General features: G+C 50.5%; 1 protein-coding gene across 3 annotated transcripts in view; it reads left to right on the top strand.

Annotated features, from left to right (window-relative positions):
* Nucleotides 1–13,318, top strand: part of NTN3 (netrin 3) — a 62,404-nt gene that overhangs the window by 32,053 nt on the left and 17,033 nt on the right. For all 3 annotated transcript variants that reach the window (XM_009672092.2, XM_068908773.1, XM_068908774.1), the window contains exons 4-5: nucleotides 7,043–7,192; nucleotides 8,503–8,556. In XM_009672092.2, coding sequence (XP_009670387.2) covers nucleotides 7,043–7,192; nucleotides 8,503–8,556 — 204 coding nt within the window. The remainder of the gene's footprint in view (nucleotides 1–7,042; nucleotides 7,193–8,502; nucleotides 8,557–13,318) is intronic.

Here is a 13,318-nt window from a genome sequence, read left to right as displayed (position 1 = left end):
CTAAACCACAGACCAGAATGTGCAGAGACAGGGGCTGAGCACATCCTTTCATTCCTCTGGGCTGATCATGGAGGGAGCTGGGGTGCAAAGCACCCCAAGGTGCTCAGGAGCAGAGGGAAGTGGGTGGGGGCTGCCCTGTAGGGGCTGATACCACTTTGCTCCCAGGTCCCCCAGGGTTTGCACCCACTCATTCAGCCTTGGCAGAAGCAGCAGGCATGCCAGTGAGACGAGGAAGCAGGAGGAGCCTACAAACACAGCTTGCAGGTGCCGCCGTGTCCTTACGGTAATGAAGGGCACATTGTTCTGGGAAGACAGAGCAAATACCCCAGCATCCGCTCTGCCAGGAGAAATGCCAATGTGCAATTCCACAGGCTCAGGCAAAGAGAAGGACTTGGTACTTTAGCAGGTTCCCCCCTTGCAGAAAAACCTCCCCACCTGCTAGTCTACATGCCAAGCCAGAGGCAGCTTTCTGCCAGCCTGATCTGTGGTTGCTGGTTCCTGAGGGCTGGCAGAATTTGCAAGTGATTTTGAAATGTTGCAAAGGTTCAGCCAAGCCAGATGAACATGTGCGCAAAGCCCGTCTCCCGCTATGGGGCATATGTGGAGGAGGATCTTGCAATAAAGGCAGTACCTTGGATCTTAGGAGCCAGTGTCTGGCTCCATCTCAGGGAAGGTGGTTGTATAATAAAATCCTTCAATGCTTCTGTTTCTTTGACCATCCTTCCCTTCATAAAACAGAGAGTATTTGTCCCCATTTCTTGTACATATGCATTAGTGGATCCATTTAGATCGGGAGGCAATTAGTTCAAAGCCTATCTCCTCCTAGGAGTCTGGATGCCTAGTGCAATGAATGGGCTCTGGAGCTGCTGAAAGTAAAAGCTGAAGTGGTTCTGTGATGTCAGAGTTGCAGCGTTGCATGCTAGCTGTCTCATGGGACATTTGAGGATCCTCCCAGCTCAGCCATGTAAACCGTAAGCAGGGCTTTACTGAGTTCCAGGTCTGTGCTGAGATGTCGTTGCTCTGATAACTGGGGTTGCAAATGGGAGTTTGAGGGCTGTAGCTGCACTTCACTCCAGTTTGCAGTCACCCACACACACCAAGCCTGGGGAACATGCTGCGTTGTATCTAACCCATGCCAGCCTGGTGAGACAGCTGCAAAGTTTCTAACATTTGTCAGGACCATGAAATGCAGGAAATACAATTCTGCTTAGGCTGACAAGGTGCAGAGTCAATCCACGCTGTGGTATTTTGATACTCTTTGGAAATTTCCTGATGGCACAAGTTGCATTGCAGCAGGTGTGAGCAAGAGTGGGGACTGAGATGCTGCCCAGTAAATACACAGAGATGTGATGGGTTGGCTTTTCCAACGATATGTTGTGCACCTAAACTCCAGAATATCGACACTCCTCCAAGAAAAAAAGAAAATAAAAATCAAGGCCTCTACAGCAAATCTAAAAAGCATGTGCAGAGCAAGCTGCTGTGAGCTGACAGCTACAGGCTTTGAAAGCTGTGAACTAAGGTCTTCATGTGCATCACAGCATTACTGCAGGGCAGAAGCTGAGAAGCCCACCAAAGGGAAACATTATAGGCTTGAATATAACCTTGTTATATATAAGTTTATATATAAATATATATATATATATATAACCTTAGATATAACCTTGTTTCATATTCAGGACATGACATACTAGTCCAGAGGCCTGTAACTGTTACACTTTATTTAAACAAAACCAAATCATGTTATTAAATAACTTTCCAAACATGGTCTTTGCTAGGACTCAGTGACTGTCCAGACCTAGAAGATAGGTACATAAATATTCACTGCAAATGCTACAAACCCACACGTCCCCATGGCACCTGAGCAGAGTCCTCAGCCACCTGCCAGTGACCTAAGAGGGCTCAAGGAGAGCAGGAGAGGCTATCAACTCCAGTGCTCTGCCCGCCAGCAGACAGCGTCAGAACTGGACTCTGTAATACGGAAAAGCTGGGAGGATGGAAAACACAGAACAACCTACAGGATTAATTCAATGGTGGTAATTGAAAAGTCAAATAAAGAATGGCTGTGCATTAATCCCTGTAATTTAAACAAAGCTGTAAAACGTGAGCTTTCTCCAATGAAAACTGGTGAAGCAGTAGCAGCTAAGCCTTAAGAAGCAAAAATACCCTCAATATTAGGTGCAAGACATGCTTTCTGGCAAGTAAAACTCAATGAGTTAAGCTCCAAGCTAGTGACTTAATCCACCATTCAAACACTGAGGGCCAGATCCCAGCAACTCACGGGACTGCAAACAGCATGGCTTGGTGTGTGGGCAGAGGAGTGTGAAGCTGTGCTGCGGCTCCCTGCACTTGCAGCACCATGGTGCTTAGGACAGGGGCCCAAACAGGCAGCACCAAAGAGCAGGCAGGGGCTGCTGCAGATGCCCCCGAGCAGCCTGGCAGCCTTCCTCTCTGTGGGCCCAGGCAGTGGCAAGCAATGTCAGGACAGAGAAGCATATAAAGGGCTGATGCTGTTTGTGCCGATTGGGGATGTCCCTTGCAGAGGTCGTGCAAACGGATCTGTTAGAGTGGTTGTGCTGGACAGTGGAATCTGTCCCGTAAAATGCACTGAGTGCCGTTTGGACTGGTTCTTGCCCTTGGGTACTGGAAAGGGTGATCAATCTTTGTGGGACTACAAGGGAATTAGATTATAGTGGGGTGAGGGACCTTAGAGAGCACAGTGAAAGCCAGAGGCTGGTCTCACAGAGACCAAGCTATCTACAGAAGAAATCTGATGAGATAGACCATGTCTGTCGTGGACATAAGACAAGCAAAGCTAGTTTAATTGCTGATCCAGATAAAATATTAGGAGTCATTGAAAGCCATCTTCCACAATATGAACAGGAATCCACTTAAATGAATTGAGTTCTGATTGTACAGAGATTTATGTACGTGCTTAAACTTTACACCAGGAATACACCACTGAGGCCCAAGAGATTATCCACAATGTGTGAAGCTAAGCACTTGTATAAATCTTTGCTGGAACCATGCCTTTAGTTGTAAATTTTTTAGGGCATGGACTGTCTTTTACTATGCATACATAAAGCATAGTGGAAGACTGAAGTCTGCAGTGATCTCTAAGGTTTACCTGGGCAGCTGCTGTAATAATACATTTCTCAGGCGATAAAGTATTTGGCAGGGTTTCTACCCAGTCGCTCTGTGGCAAGTTAGACTGCAGGCTGGAAAACGGCATTGTGTGGCATTAGGAAGGCAAACACACGAGTCAGTGGAACGGGCCAACAGACAGGTTTCTCAGCATAGTTGCACTGTCAGCTAAGGCTTCTCCAAGCACAGATACATGGTTTATACAGAGAAAGCAACGGAGTAAAAGCCCTTAAAGCAGGGAGATGACAAAGGGTGTGATACCAGTGGGCATGAGGCTGCATTTTCCAGCATGAGTGCTAGCAAGCAGGGATGGCACTTCATGCCCAGCCCTACCAATGGATATCTAAGCCATTACTAACTGAAAAGAGACAAAGCAATGGACCTTTTCCAGGAGCAGACATACCTGCCAGCTCTTCAAGGGCGCTTGCTTCCTCTAAGTGCCACAGGACTCAGCAGAGCCCTTGAGAAGAGTCTGTAGAGTGGGTACACAGGGATCTTCAGGATGTGCTGGAAGTAGCTGAAACATCCTGGAACACAGTGGTTCAAGAGAGGTAGCTAAGTCCATTACGCTACTCTAGAGGAAGGCAGAGCAGTAGTAGTATTCTTGGCAAGTCATCCTAGGACTGGCCAAGGACTGGACTGTTGCTATCAGCTTTTTCCAAGCAGTCATCTTGGATGGGCTCCTGACATAACCTGCTCACATCGCTCCTATGAGAGGCTGTCATCCCTACAGTACCTTCACCCTCCCAGTATCTTTATCTCTCCGCAACAGCCTACTGACAGACAGTCCAGCAGGTTCTCCCAGAGCTATGTTGGCTTTGGGGATGGCTGTGGTCATGTGGATCTGTATGATGGTTTGGCACATTGCAGCATGCATGTCTCTGCTCCACAAGCCAAAGTTGTGGACTAGGCAAAGCCATAAGGGAGGAATCAATCATCCCAGGAGGGGCTCAGGGTAGGGTAGCATAGGTTGAGTTTTCTCAGCTCCAGATAGCTGCTGGGGCAGGAGCACTTCTAAAACCCCAGAGCAGGGGGCTGTGGTACCTGCACCAACTTTACCTGCTTCATAACCACCCAGGAGCTGTTGGCTCAAAGAGGGTGTCTGTGGTGCAGCTCGTCATCTCTCAGTATTGGAGACCTGTTGCACCACAGATCAAGTCCAGGGATTGGATCATGCCGTGATCCCAGAGGTCTTTGAGGAGTCTCTGTTGACCTGACTACAGAGTGTTTCCAGGAGAGCTAGCAAAAGCCTCAGGTTGCTAAGTGAGGTGTTACATGGCCCCAGCCATCCTGGCAAGAAAATGTGTTGTGGCTGAAGAAAGGCTCTGTGTTTCTGAAGGCCCCGTCATGCCAAGACTCCCTTGCTCACTGCCATTTGTTATCACAGCTGAGCCCCCAAAATATCCTTGTCAGAAACACGTCCGTTTCCAATCCCAGCCAAGATCTGATAAGGAGTGAAGCATCTGGTCCCCATTAGAGGCTGCTTGCTCTTGTTTCTCACCATGTAGGAGAAGGCCTGGGGAGCAGGGCTGTGGTGCTCTGACGAGGTCCCATCTGGTGAAAATTAGGGAAATGATAACATCAGGGGGTTGCGAGGGTGGGCAGGGGGAGTTGTTTTTGTTTTGCTTTGGAATCACGTTCAACTCTTACACTGATGGAGGCCCAGATAACCTCCTCCAGCTCATAGCCAAACCCAGCCCTGGGAAGGCACATGGGAAGGTCGTCTCCTGATTGAGCATTGTCTTCCCCTCCCACATGCCTCCTCTTAGACAACCCCTGCTGGGTTCATCATCCAGACTAAGGGCCTGCAGTGTGCTAATGAGTAATAAAGTAGGCTCTTTCCCGAGGGTGAAGACCAACTTTCGCCCACCTCAAATGTGACCTGTCCCTTGGAGAAGCTGTGGTAGAAACCCATGGAGACAGCATCCTACTGCCAGGAAGAGAGGATGAGTCTGGGCATTGAGGCTCATATGCTTGAGAAGCATTGAGACTACCCACTTCAGACCATCCTAAAACTAAAATGAACTTAAAATTTGCATAAAAACTCAAAGTTGGTTCAGCTCTGGAGTAGCTCAGGGATGGAGGAACGAGTACAGAAAATGCCTTTCACTACTGCTATGGGTTTGGGCATTGCCCTCTGATTGAGGTGGCTTTCTGGTGAAGGGAGAGCAGCCCCTGGCGCATGTCTAGCGGGATTCCGTCCCTGCCATGCCTCTGATCCCATCCCTGGCCCTACTATTCCCTCTACATGAGAGTTTTCACACCTCCACATGAGCTATATGTGTCTCATTGCTGAGCCTGGCCACAACAGGGCCTGGAGTTTCATCTCCTACCCAAAACTCTGCTGCTTGCAACCTGGGTGGTGGTGGTTTGGCTTGCTGATTCCGCTGCCCTAGGACGGACCTCCCTCGAGTTGCAATCATGCCTTTCCTGCCAGGTGGTGATGTTGGCCCCTTCTCCAAGGCCTCCACCCCATGCCAGGGGTTCCTCCCTGGTCTTCACTTGAGACAGATGTGGCATGAAGGCCAAAAATAACCAGAAAACTTGACTACTGCACGCTAGTGCAGGCACTCATGCTGCAACTGCTACCTCTGCAGGGCATGGGGGCATTGGTATGGATAGTCTCCCTCATCCTGGGGGAGCCATGGCATTCACCATCCCTTCTCCCCTGTGCTAGGATTGCTGGCTCCATTCACTTCCTCATCGGGAAAACCTAGCAGAGCAATATACACTGGTTTCCTCTTTTTTCTCTCTGACACAAACCAGGTCTGGATGGAGTTCTATATTAAACACATTTTAAACATATTTTTTTCCAAAATGCCCTGCTGGAAACCAGCATTTTTATTTTCCCTGTCTCTCTTTCACTCCTTTCCCTCCTGCCACCAAGTAGCAATTAGCTGTCTTAATGAGCCTTAGCTCCCCTCCTACCAATTCAGGCTTGCCCCACTACCTTTGCCTGTTCAGGACAAGGCTGACAGCAGTAACTGTGCAGTGCCTGGAAATCTCCTTTCCTTCCCATGTTGGTCAGGCTATCCCCAAACCAGCTGCCTGCAAAGTGGAGGTGGGAAGAAACTATTCCTTTTCTGTCCAGACCTTAAATGGCAGCTGGCAGCTGCAAGGGCCCATTTGAGTTCCTCCATCTCCAAGTGCTTATTCTGAGCTGCACCATGAGCAGAAGCCATGCCGTGGCCCAAGGCCTTCATTCACTCACCCTCCTTCCCAGGCTAGTCACAGCACACGACAGTGCCATGGCCAGCATGGACTCATAGGATGGTGGGGAATCTGGGCAGTGCTGCATCTAAAGGCTTTTCTCATGTGCATCCTAGCCAATGTATTGAAAGAACCTATCACCTCCTTGGGTTGGCCCACCTCTTCAAGGATGTCTAGACTGCCCCTTGGGTCTGCCTGTGGCTCTACTCCTGCTTTGTTCCAGCATCATTATTCTCACTTTGGGATTTTGTGCAGGGAATGAAGCCCTGCTGCAAATGCTGTGGGAGAGCTCCAGCTCCTTATTGTTTCATCCCTGGCACCACCTGATGGAGCACACACATAGCCCTGGCACTGCTGCCTTGACCCACAGCAGTAATCCTGAGGGCACTGCTGGGTCATCTGTCTGTCTCTGTCTTCCACCCTGGTGTGCCCATGCTTGGTTATCTCTGTCATGGACGTTCCTCTGCCCAATCCCAACCTTGCCACCACGTGCAAAGCTTAGCCCTTCTTCCCACTTCCTCTGCCCACCCACATTGCAGCCTGAGAGCCAATGGCAGAGAGAGGGGAGGTTGTAGTTTGATTGAAATTTTGGCCTATCACTAACTAAAGCTCAGGCTCAGCATGTTAGTGTGGACAGTTTGTCAGGTTTGTTGCCCTTGTACCTGAAGCTTTTTCTCTCTCTCCTGTTCAGCCTGTGACTGCCACCCAGTTGGGGCAGCTGGTAAAACCTGCAACCAGACCACCGGACAGTGTCCATGCAAAGACGGTGTGACGGGCCTCACGTGCAACCGCTGTGCCAAGGGCTACCAGCAAAGCCGCTCACCGGTGGCCCCCTGCATCAGTGAGTACTGCTACGCTCTCTGCGCTGTTCTTCCCTGTGTTTCAGGGCTGCAGTGCTGTCAGCACCTCCCCAGGTAGCACCTTGGTGTCCTGACTTGAAACTCCCCTGGCATGCTGGATCCAGGGAACAGTTCTCTTCCCCAGCTTGAGCTCACGGAGAGCTTGGGTCAAGTGGAAATGCTCTGAAGTAATCAAGCCAAGGGGTTCTCCATCAGCAGCAGCCCTCCTCCAAGAGGTGATCAAGGCAGGATGGCTGAGTTGCCTTCTGGAGGTGACTGTGTTTCATCCCATTAGCCAGGGAGTGTCTAAAAGGCTCGCTTGGATTGCTGATGAATGCTGTCTTAATCCTGCGACAAGGTACCTTTCTCCCTCATGGCTGAATTCTATGCATGGTCAGTCAGAGTTGGAGCAAGGGCAGGTCTTGAATGCACTGATGTCAGTGTAAAACTATCTTTATTTTTTCAGTGGATTCAAATTTGGCACAAATGATAGAGGAACAACTTCCCTCCCTCCAGCATCCACTGCATCTCCTGGAATAGTAGTAGTGGGAGTTAAAGCCAATGAGTTCTCAATTACTCTGGATTCACCTTGTGACAATGGAAAAATGTCCCCTCTGAACAGTGGCCCTATGTCCAGAAACAGGCTTCCCAAGAGGGTTGACTGGTGTCGCTTGCTCATGTCCCTTGAGACAAGGTTACTGTTGCCCACACTTGGGGTTAGGACAGAATTTCCCCAAGGTTTTTATCCAGGAACCCTGAGAAAGTGTTGTCTTTCCCCAAATTATGCCTGTGCTATGCAGCATGGAGCACCACTCAGATCACCCAGGTGTCTTTCAGCCCCTGGAGCACGTGTCTTCTAAAGCAGTGACTTAGGACTCTGGAGGATTGCAGTGCCTCAACATCTCCCAGTTTACTAAGCTCAGTTTGGAAAATTCCAGGTGCGTTTAATAGCCTGTGATATCTATATTAGGCTTGTTCAATCCATTTTCTTTCTTAATTTACTCCCTGGAAGGTGACCCACGAAATCCCCTCTGCACCTTGTTTGTGAAGGGCTTTCATCTGTATGTTGTCCTCAGCGCCTTCCCTGGCTTCCAGGTTGATCCTGGAGCTCCTTAGCAAAGCAGTAGAGGCGTGGAGACCTCACATGGGGGCAAGTCCCCTTTCAGGCACTCTCAGCTTGGTTCCTCTGCCTAGATTGTAAGTGTTGCCCCAGTAGTGGGCTGAAAGGAGAAAGAAGAGGTGCCCTGGGATCTGAACCTTCCCAAGGCTGGCAACCCCCTTTCCTGAAGACATCTCTCCCTTTCTCTTTCAGAGATCCCTGCCATCAACCCAACCTCCCTCATCACCAGCACTGAAGCACCTGCAGGTAAGTGGTCTGCACCATGGGCCAGGCCAAGCTCATGGCTTAAGGCTTGCTCAGTGACATCTCCTCTCCTCTCCTCACCTCACCTTGCCTCACCTCACCTCTCCTCTCCCCTCACTGGGACACCCAGAGACCAAGTGCTGAGCCACCTCTCCAAACCCAGATCACCAGCCACGAGGCTGCCTTTAACAAAAAAATTAATGAGATTTTGAAATCCTATTTATTTCTAGAAAGTTACAAACAAAACTTGACAGGGGTTTCTTTGTCATCTTCATGGAAAATAAAGACCCTGACACAACTAGCAACCCATCCAGGCCTCGCGGCCCGTCACCAGGCTATGACAGGGATATGGCACCTATTACTGTCTCTCAGTGCATGTCTGGGGGTTTGTTTCTTTAATCTCTTCTTATTGGTTGCAGTGCAAGAGCACCCTTTGCCTCTGCCTGGCACTGGCTTTCTGAACCAGCGCTGGAACCGTGCTAGTTTGGTAGGCCATCCATGCTGGCTTCATTGCAGGGAGGCTCAGGAACACCTAATGCTGGGGCACGCACTGCCAGGTCTCCCACTCATGCATGGGCTACATAGGACTTGCCTCACTCAGATCTGAAAAAGTGAAGTGTTTGGGTCTCAGATGGTCACCCCTGGCTTGTCTCTTAGCCACAATGCTGCAGGATGGTAGGATCATGAGATTGCTAGAATCGGAGGATCACTATCACCACTTCTGTATGGAGCAATGTAGCATCCTCTCCTGCCTGGCAGGATGTGCCAGTACTAATACTCTGCTCTGGCATCTGGGTGCAGTGTAGCACTGAAGGAGAGTCTGCTGCTGCCATCTCTTCACACTGAGTGAAGACACATGGGAGAGGATAACTGCTGCAGAGGGGCAGCTCCTTGAGCACGCTTTAGGCTTTGCACATGTAAGGGGGATGTTTCTGACGTGAAAGTCTCTGCCATTAGACCTCCTCAAGAACAGCCCCTTTTATCCCCAAACTAGAGGCAAGACTCTAATTTCCATGCAGTGTCCTGGGTTTGCTCAAGCTCTTGTAGAAGCTGTAGCTCAGAAACAGGCTGGGTACCAGGATGCTGAGGGCAATGCAGATGCCTGGATTGATGGATTAGGTTCCCTCTTCCAGTCTGGCTCCTGCTTCCAGGGCCCCACAAAGGTCACCTCAGATCCCATCAATCCCTGACACAAAGCATGCCGATAGCACCACACAGTGGTGTGCCACTGGTCTCGGCGCCCAGAGAAGAGCCGAGCTGAGGCAGCAGCCAGTGTGCAGTGCCCTGAATGGTTCTGCAGGATGTGCCCTGACAGATGCCATGGCAGACAGTAAAACAGCCTCTTTGCATATCTCATCCCCAACCTTCTTTCTTTAGTAGGCCATCTCTCCCTCTCCCAGGCCTATCTAATTCTGCCATCTAATCCATATTCTTGTCATCTGTTTCTTACATGATTATCGTCAGCAGTCAGAGCGAATGGGGTGTACCAATGTTGGGCCAGCTCTTCAAAGGCATATACAAGAATTTCTGTGCACAAGAGGCAGAGTATGGCAGGACTTTTCTCTCCCTTCCTAATACCCATTTTGACCCCGCTAGCACCACAGTGTGGCTGTTCCTAGCAATCTCCCTGCATATCCATTTGTAGGGATCCTTTCTCGCTTGGCCAGGACAGAGGTGAAGAAATTAAGAGATGAAGAGGCCACTTTCCTTCTCAGGCCACCATTTGCTCTGCTGCCCTCAAGACCTTGGTTCTTTCACAAATCCCAGCCTGAAAGACAAGACATCCTACGCTGTTCTTGACTCTAGGTCATGGTACATGTGGTCCCAGTAAGACACCTGAGAAACCTCCTGTGTGAGCTTCTCAGGGGCTTCCTGTGCCCATATTTATTGAGGAGCTTCCCCCAGCCCTGTTCAGAGTACATGCTTGACAGGGAAAGCTGCGGACTCCTAAGAGACCCTGGTGCCCTGCATTCAGCCTTGCCTCCAACTCCTGTTTATATAGCCATCTCATGTGGAAGGGGTAAAATGCCAGAAGCTACTTACCCCTTCACAGGTTGGCTCATGACGGAGGCCATATTCCTCAGCTGTTAGGAATGTCTCTGAGCACACTTTGGTGGCTCCCCTCCCTTAGCCTACCCCTTGTATTTAGCTCTCTGCGATAAGTAGTATTTTAGCTTGGTTTCCTGTGGCTGTGCGCATGCATTCATGTGGCTGTGAGTCTGTAGGAGTGACTGGGTCTGTAGGAGTTTGACGAGGAGGAGAGGTTTCAAAGCTACTGAGTTGCTACAAGAGAAATGGGTATAGATAGTGAGGGAGTGGAGGGAGGCTTTCTTAGTGATTATGGAGGAAAAGGCTAATAGATGACTGCTTCATTAACTCAGCTCCTTGCAGAGCAGAGCTTGCAGACACGCACGGAGGGAGGTGGTGTCACTGCATTTCTGTGGAAGGGCTCAGAGCAATGCACAGACTAGACCCCACCTGGTGCAACCTGGCACTGCTCCTCTCACTCTCCCAGGCCTGCACTGGCTTGCACAATGGAGGTTCTGGCCCCTCAGTCCTGGCTATAGCAAGAAACAAGAGGTATTATCAATATATGGATTTTATCCTGTGTCAAGCAGCTCTGAATGGATCTAACAGAGATTTCATTTCATACTTTGGTTGTGGAATAGAGCCAATCCTCTGTAAATCATGCATTTTGTACAGTGCAATGGGACAACGATAAGATCTGAGCTATCTCTGATGGTAATTCTGCTAAGGAGGCTGACCAGAACAGGGCAGCTTGCACACCACCTCTGCTCCTAGTCTGCCTCCTTTTGGGGATTGCAGTGGCTCCTCTACAAGCTCCTTCCAGGGTGACTCCAACAAGGGAGCAGAGGCCCAGCATTGTGGCCCATCTGCCTGGGCCTGGAGTAGCTGGGAGACCCCAGCCAGAGCCCCTGGTCCCTGTAGTGCTTCCAGTTTGGAGCTCTTGAAGCCAGCTGGAATCAGGGAGGGATGACAGGGCTGGATGGGAGCCCCTTCCTGCTCCCTGGCACCCAGGGGTCCTTTGGGGTCCCCTTTCCATCAGGGCTTTTGGCAAGCAGAGCAGGAGGGAGCTGAATGTGAGTGTTTGTCTTTCCTTTGGCTCTGGTTTGGACAAGAAGGCTTATGGGAAATTAATTCAAGACTATTCTCCAGTTCATTTTGAAATAGGAACTTTTTGCTTTTTGGCCATGAAGTTCCTAACTGGGAGCTGGGAATACCAAAGAAGGGGCTTTGGGAAAAGGGGGGGATTTAGAAGGTTTTATAGCAAACAGAGCAACACATGGAGCAGAGTTAATCAAGGTGACTCCCCTTCAGTGCTTTATAAATAGGAACATTCTTAGAATTATGTCTGATATTTTCAGCTGCATAAAAATAAATGGCACTCAATGGAGACCCTGATGTTTACTTTGTTATAGTGGAGAAGGTCTCTCTTAAACTGCCTGTAGTTTTATCTGTGGGTTTGTTGTTTTAAGATTTCTGGCTTCTAGCTCAAACCTCTTTAATGCAAAGTAGTTTGCCTTTGCTCAGAGTCTGCTCCAGAAGAGCATAGGCTCCAGCTAGGGTCCTGCTCCTCTACGACATGCTCCCCCATTCACATGATGAGCAGGGATCGAAAATGGGGCAGACATTCTTGCATTGTCCAGCTCTGCCCAGGGGTTTTCCAGCCTCCTGAGTGCTCTTCAGCTAGAGCAGGGCTGGCTGCAACCTGCTGTGGCAGTGCTGGCTGTACCCTCTGCCCCTCTGCCTGCAGCCTGCTGCCCTGTTGCCTGCACCCTGTTGCCTGAACCCTTCTGCTCTGCTGCTCGCACCCTGCTACACTGCTGCCTGCAGCCCTCTGCCTTAATACCTGCACCATCCTGCTGGCACTTTCCTATCTGCACTCTCTAACTCTCTGTCTGTATCTTCTGTCCCTCTGCTCTGCTTACCCTCTGCCCTGCTGCCTCTACCCTCCTGGATCTACCCTCCTGCTTGCCTGCACCCTCTGCCCCAGTGCTGGCTAGGGCGATGCTCTGAGGTCAGATCCTGGCAGTGATCACAAAATAAGCAGGAGGGTCAGACCCCAGGGGAGCTGGGGCTGTCACTGCAGTGTGGCTGTGCACCAGGACTGGGGGGGACAGAGAGGATACCCAGCAAGCTCCAGAGTTAGCTGGGGATGGCAGAGAGGCTGGTGACAGAAGGGCAAGGGAGGAGCAGCGTGAAGCTCACAGGGTCCAAAGGGGAAGCCCTCTAGGGTTTTGCCTCTCCTTGGCCTTCCCTGAGAACGAGGTACTCACCTGAGGGGCTTTTGGCTGCTGGTCCTTAGGGACTGGCCCCTGGGGCCCTGTCCTATGCCCAGCATTCACCAGCTTTGCCATCCCATCACAACCCAGGAAAGCCTCAGAGCACCTCCACCTCCACCTCCACCTCCACCTCCACCTCCTTTCTCCATCTCCCTCCCTCCTTCTCCATCCATTAATGCAGAGCGAGAGCCTTGCTGAGGCTGCAACAGGTGTGCCTGGCCCTTTGAGGGGTCTGCTAACAGGGTTTCATTGTTTGAAGCCCTCTGGTTTTCAGGTGTTCAGCTGCCCCTCCCCTCCCTGTCTGTCTCCCACACCTCCCCCCACTGGGGACCCTTTCCCTAGGTGAGCCGTGGCTTTCTGCTGGCATTTACCATCCTCTCCCTTGGTCCAGCAGCTTTTCTCCCTTCATGGCTTTCTCCTGCCTCTCTGGGCCTTTGTGACCTTCAAGGTCCAGCTTTGAC

Source organism: Struthio camelus, chromosome 15 (genome assembly GCF_040807025.1).
Source record: "Struthio camelus isolate bStrCam1 chromosome 15, bStrCam1.hap1, whole genome shotgun sequence".
Classification (NCBI taxonomy): Eukaryota; Metazoa; Chordata; class Aves; order Struthioniformes; family Struthionidae; genus Struthio; species Struthio camelus.
The sequence above is the reverse complement of the archived record's forward strand: the minus strand, read 5'-3'. Positions and strand labels throughout refer to the sequence as shown.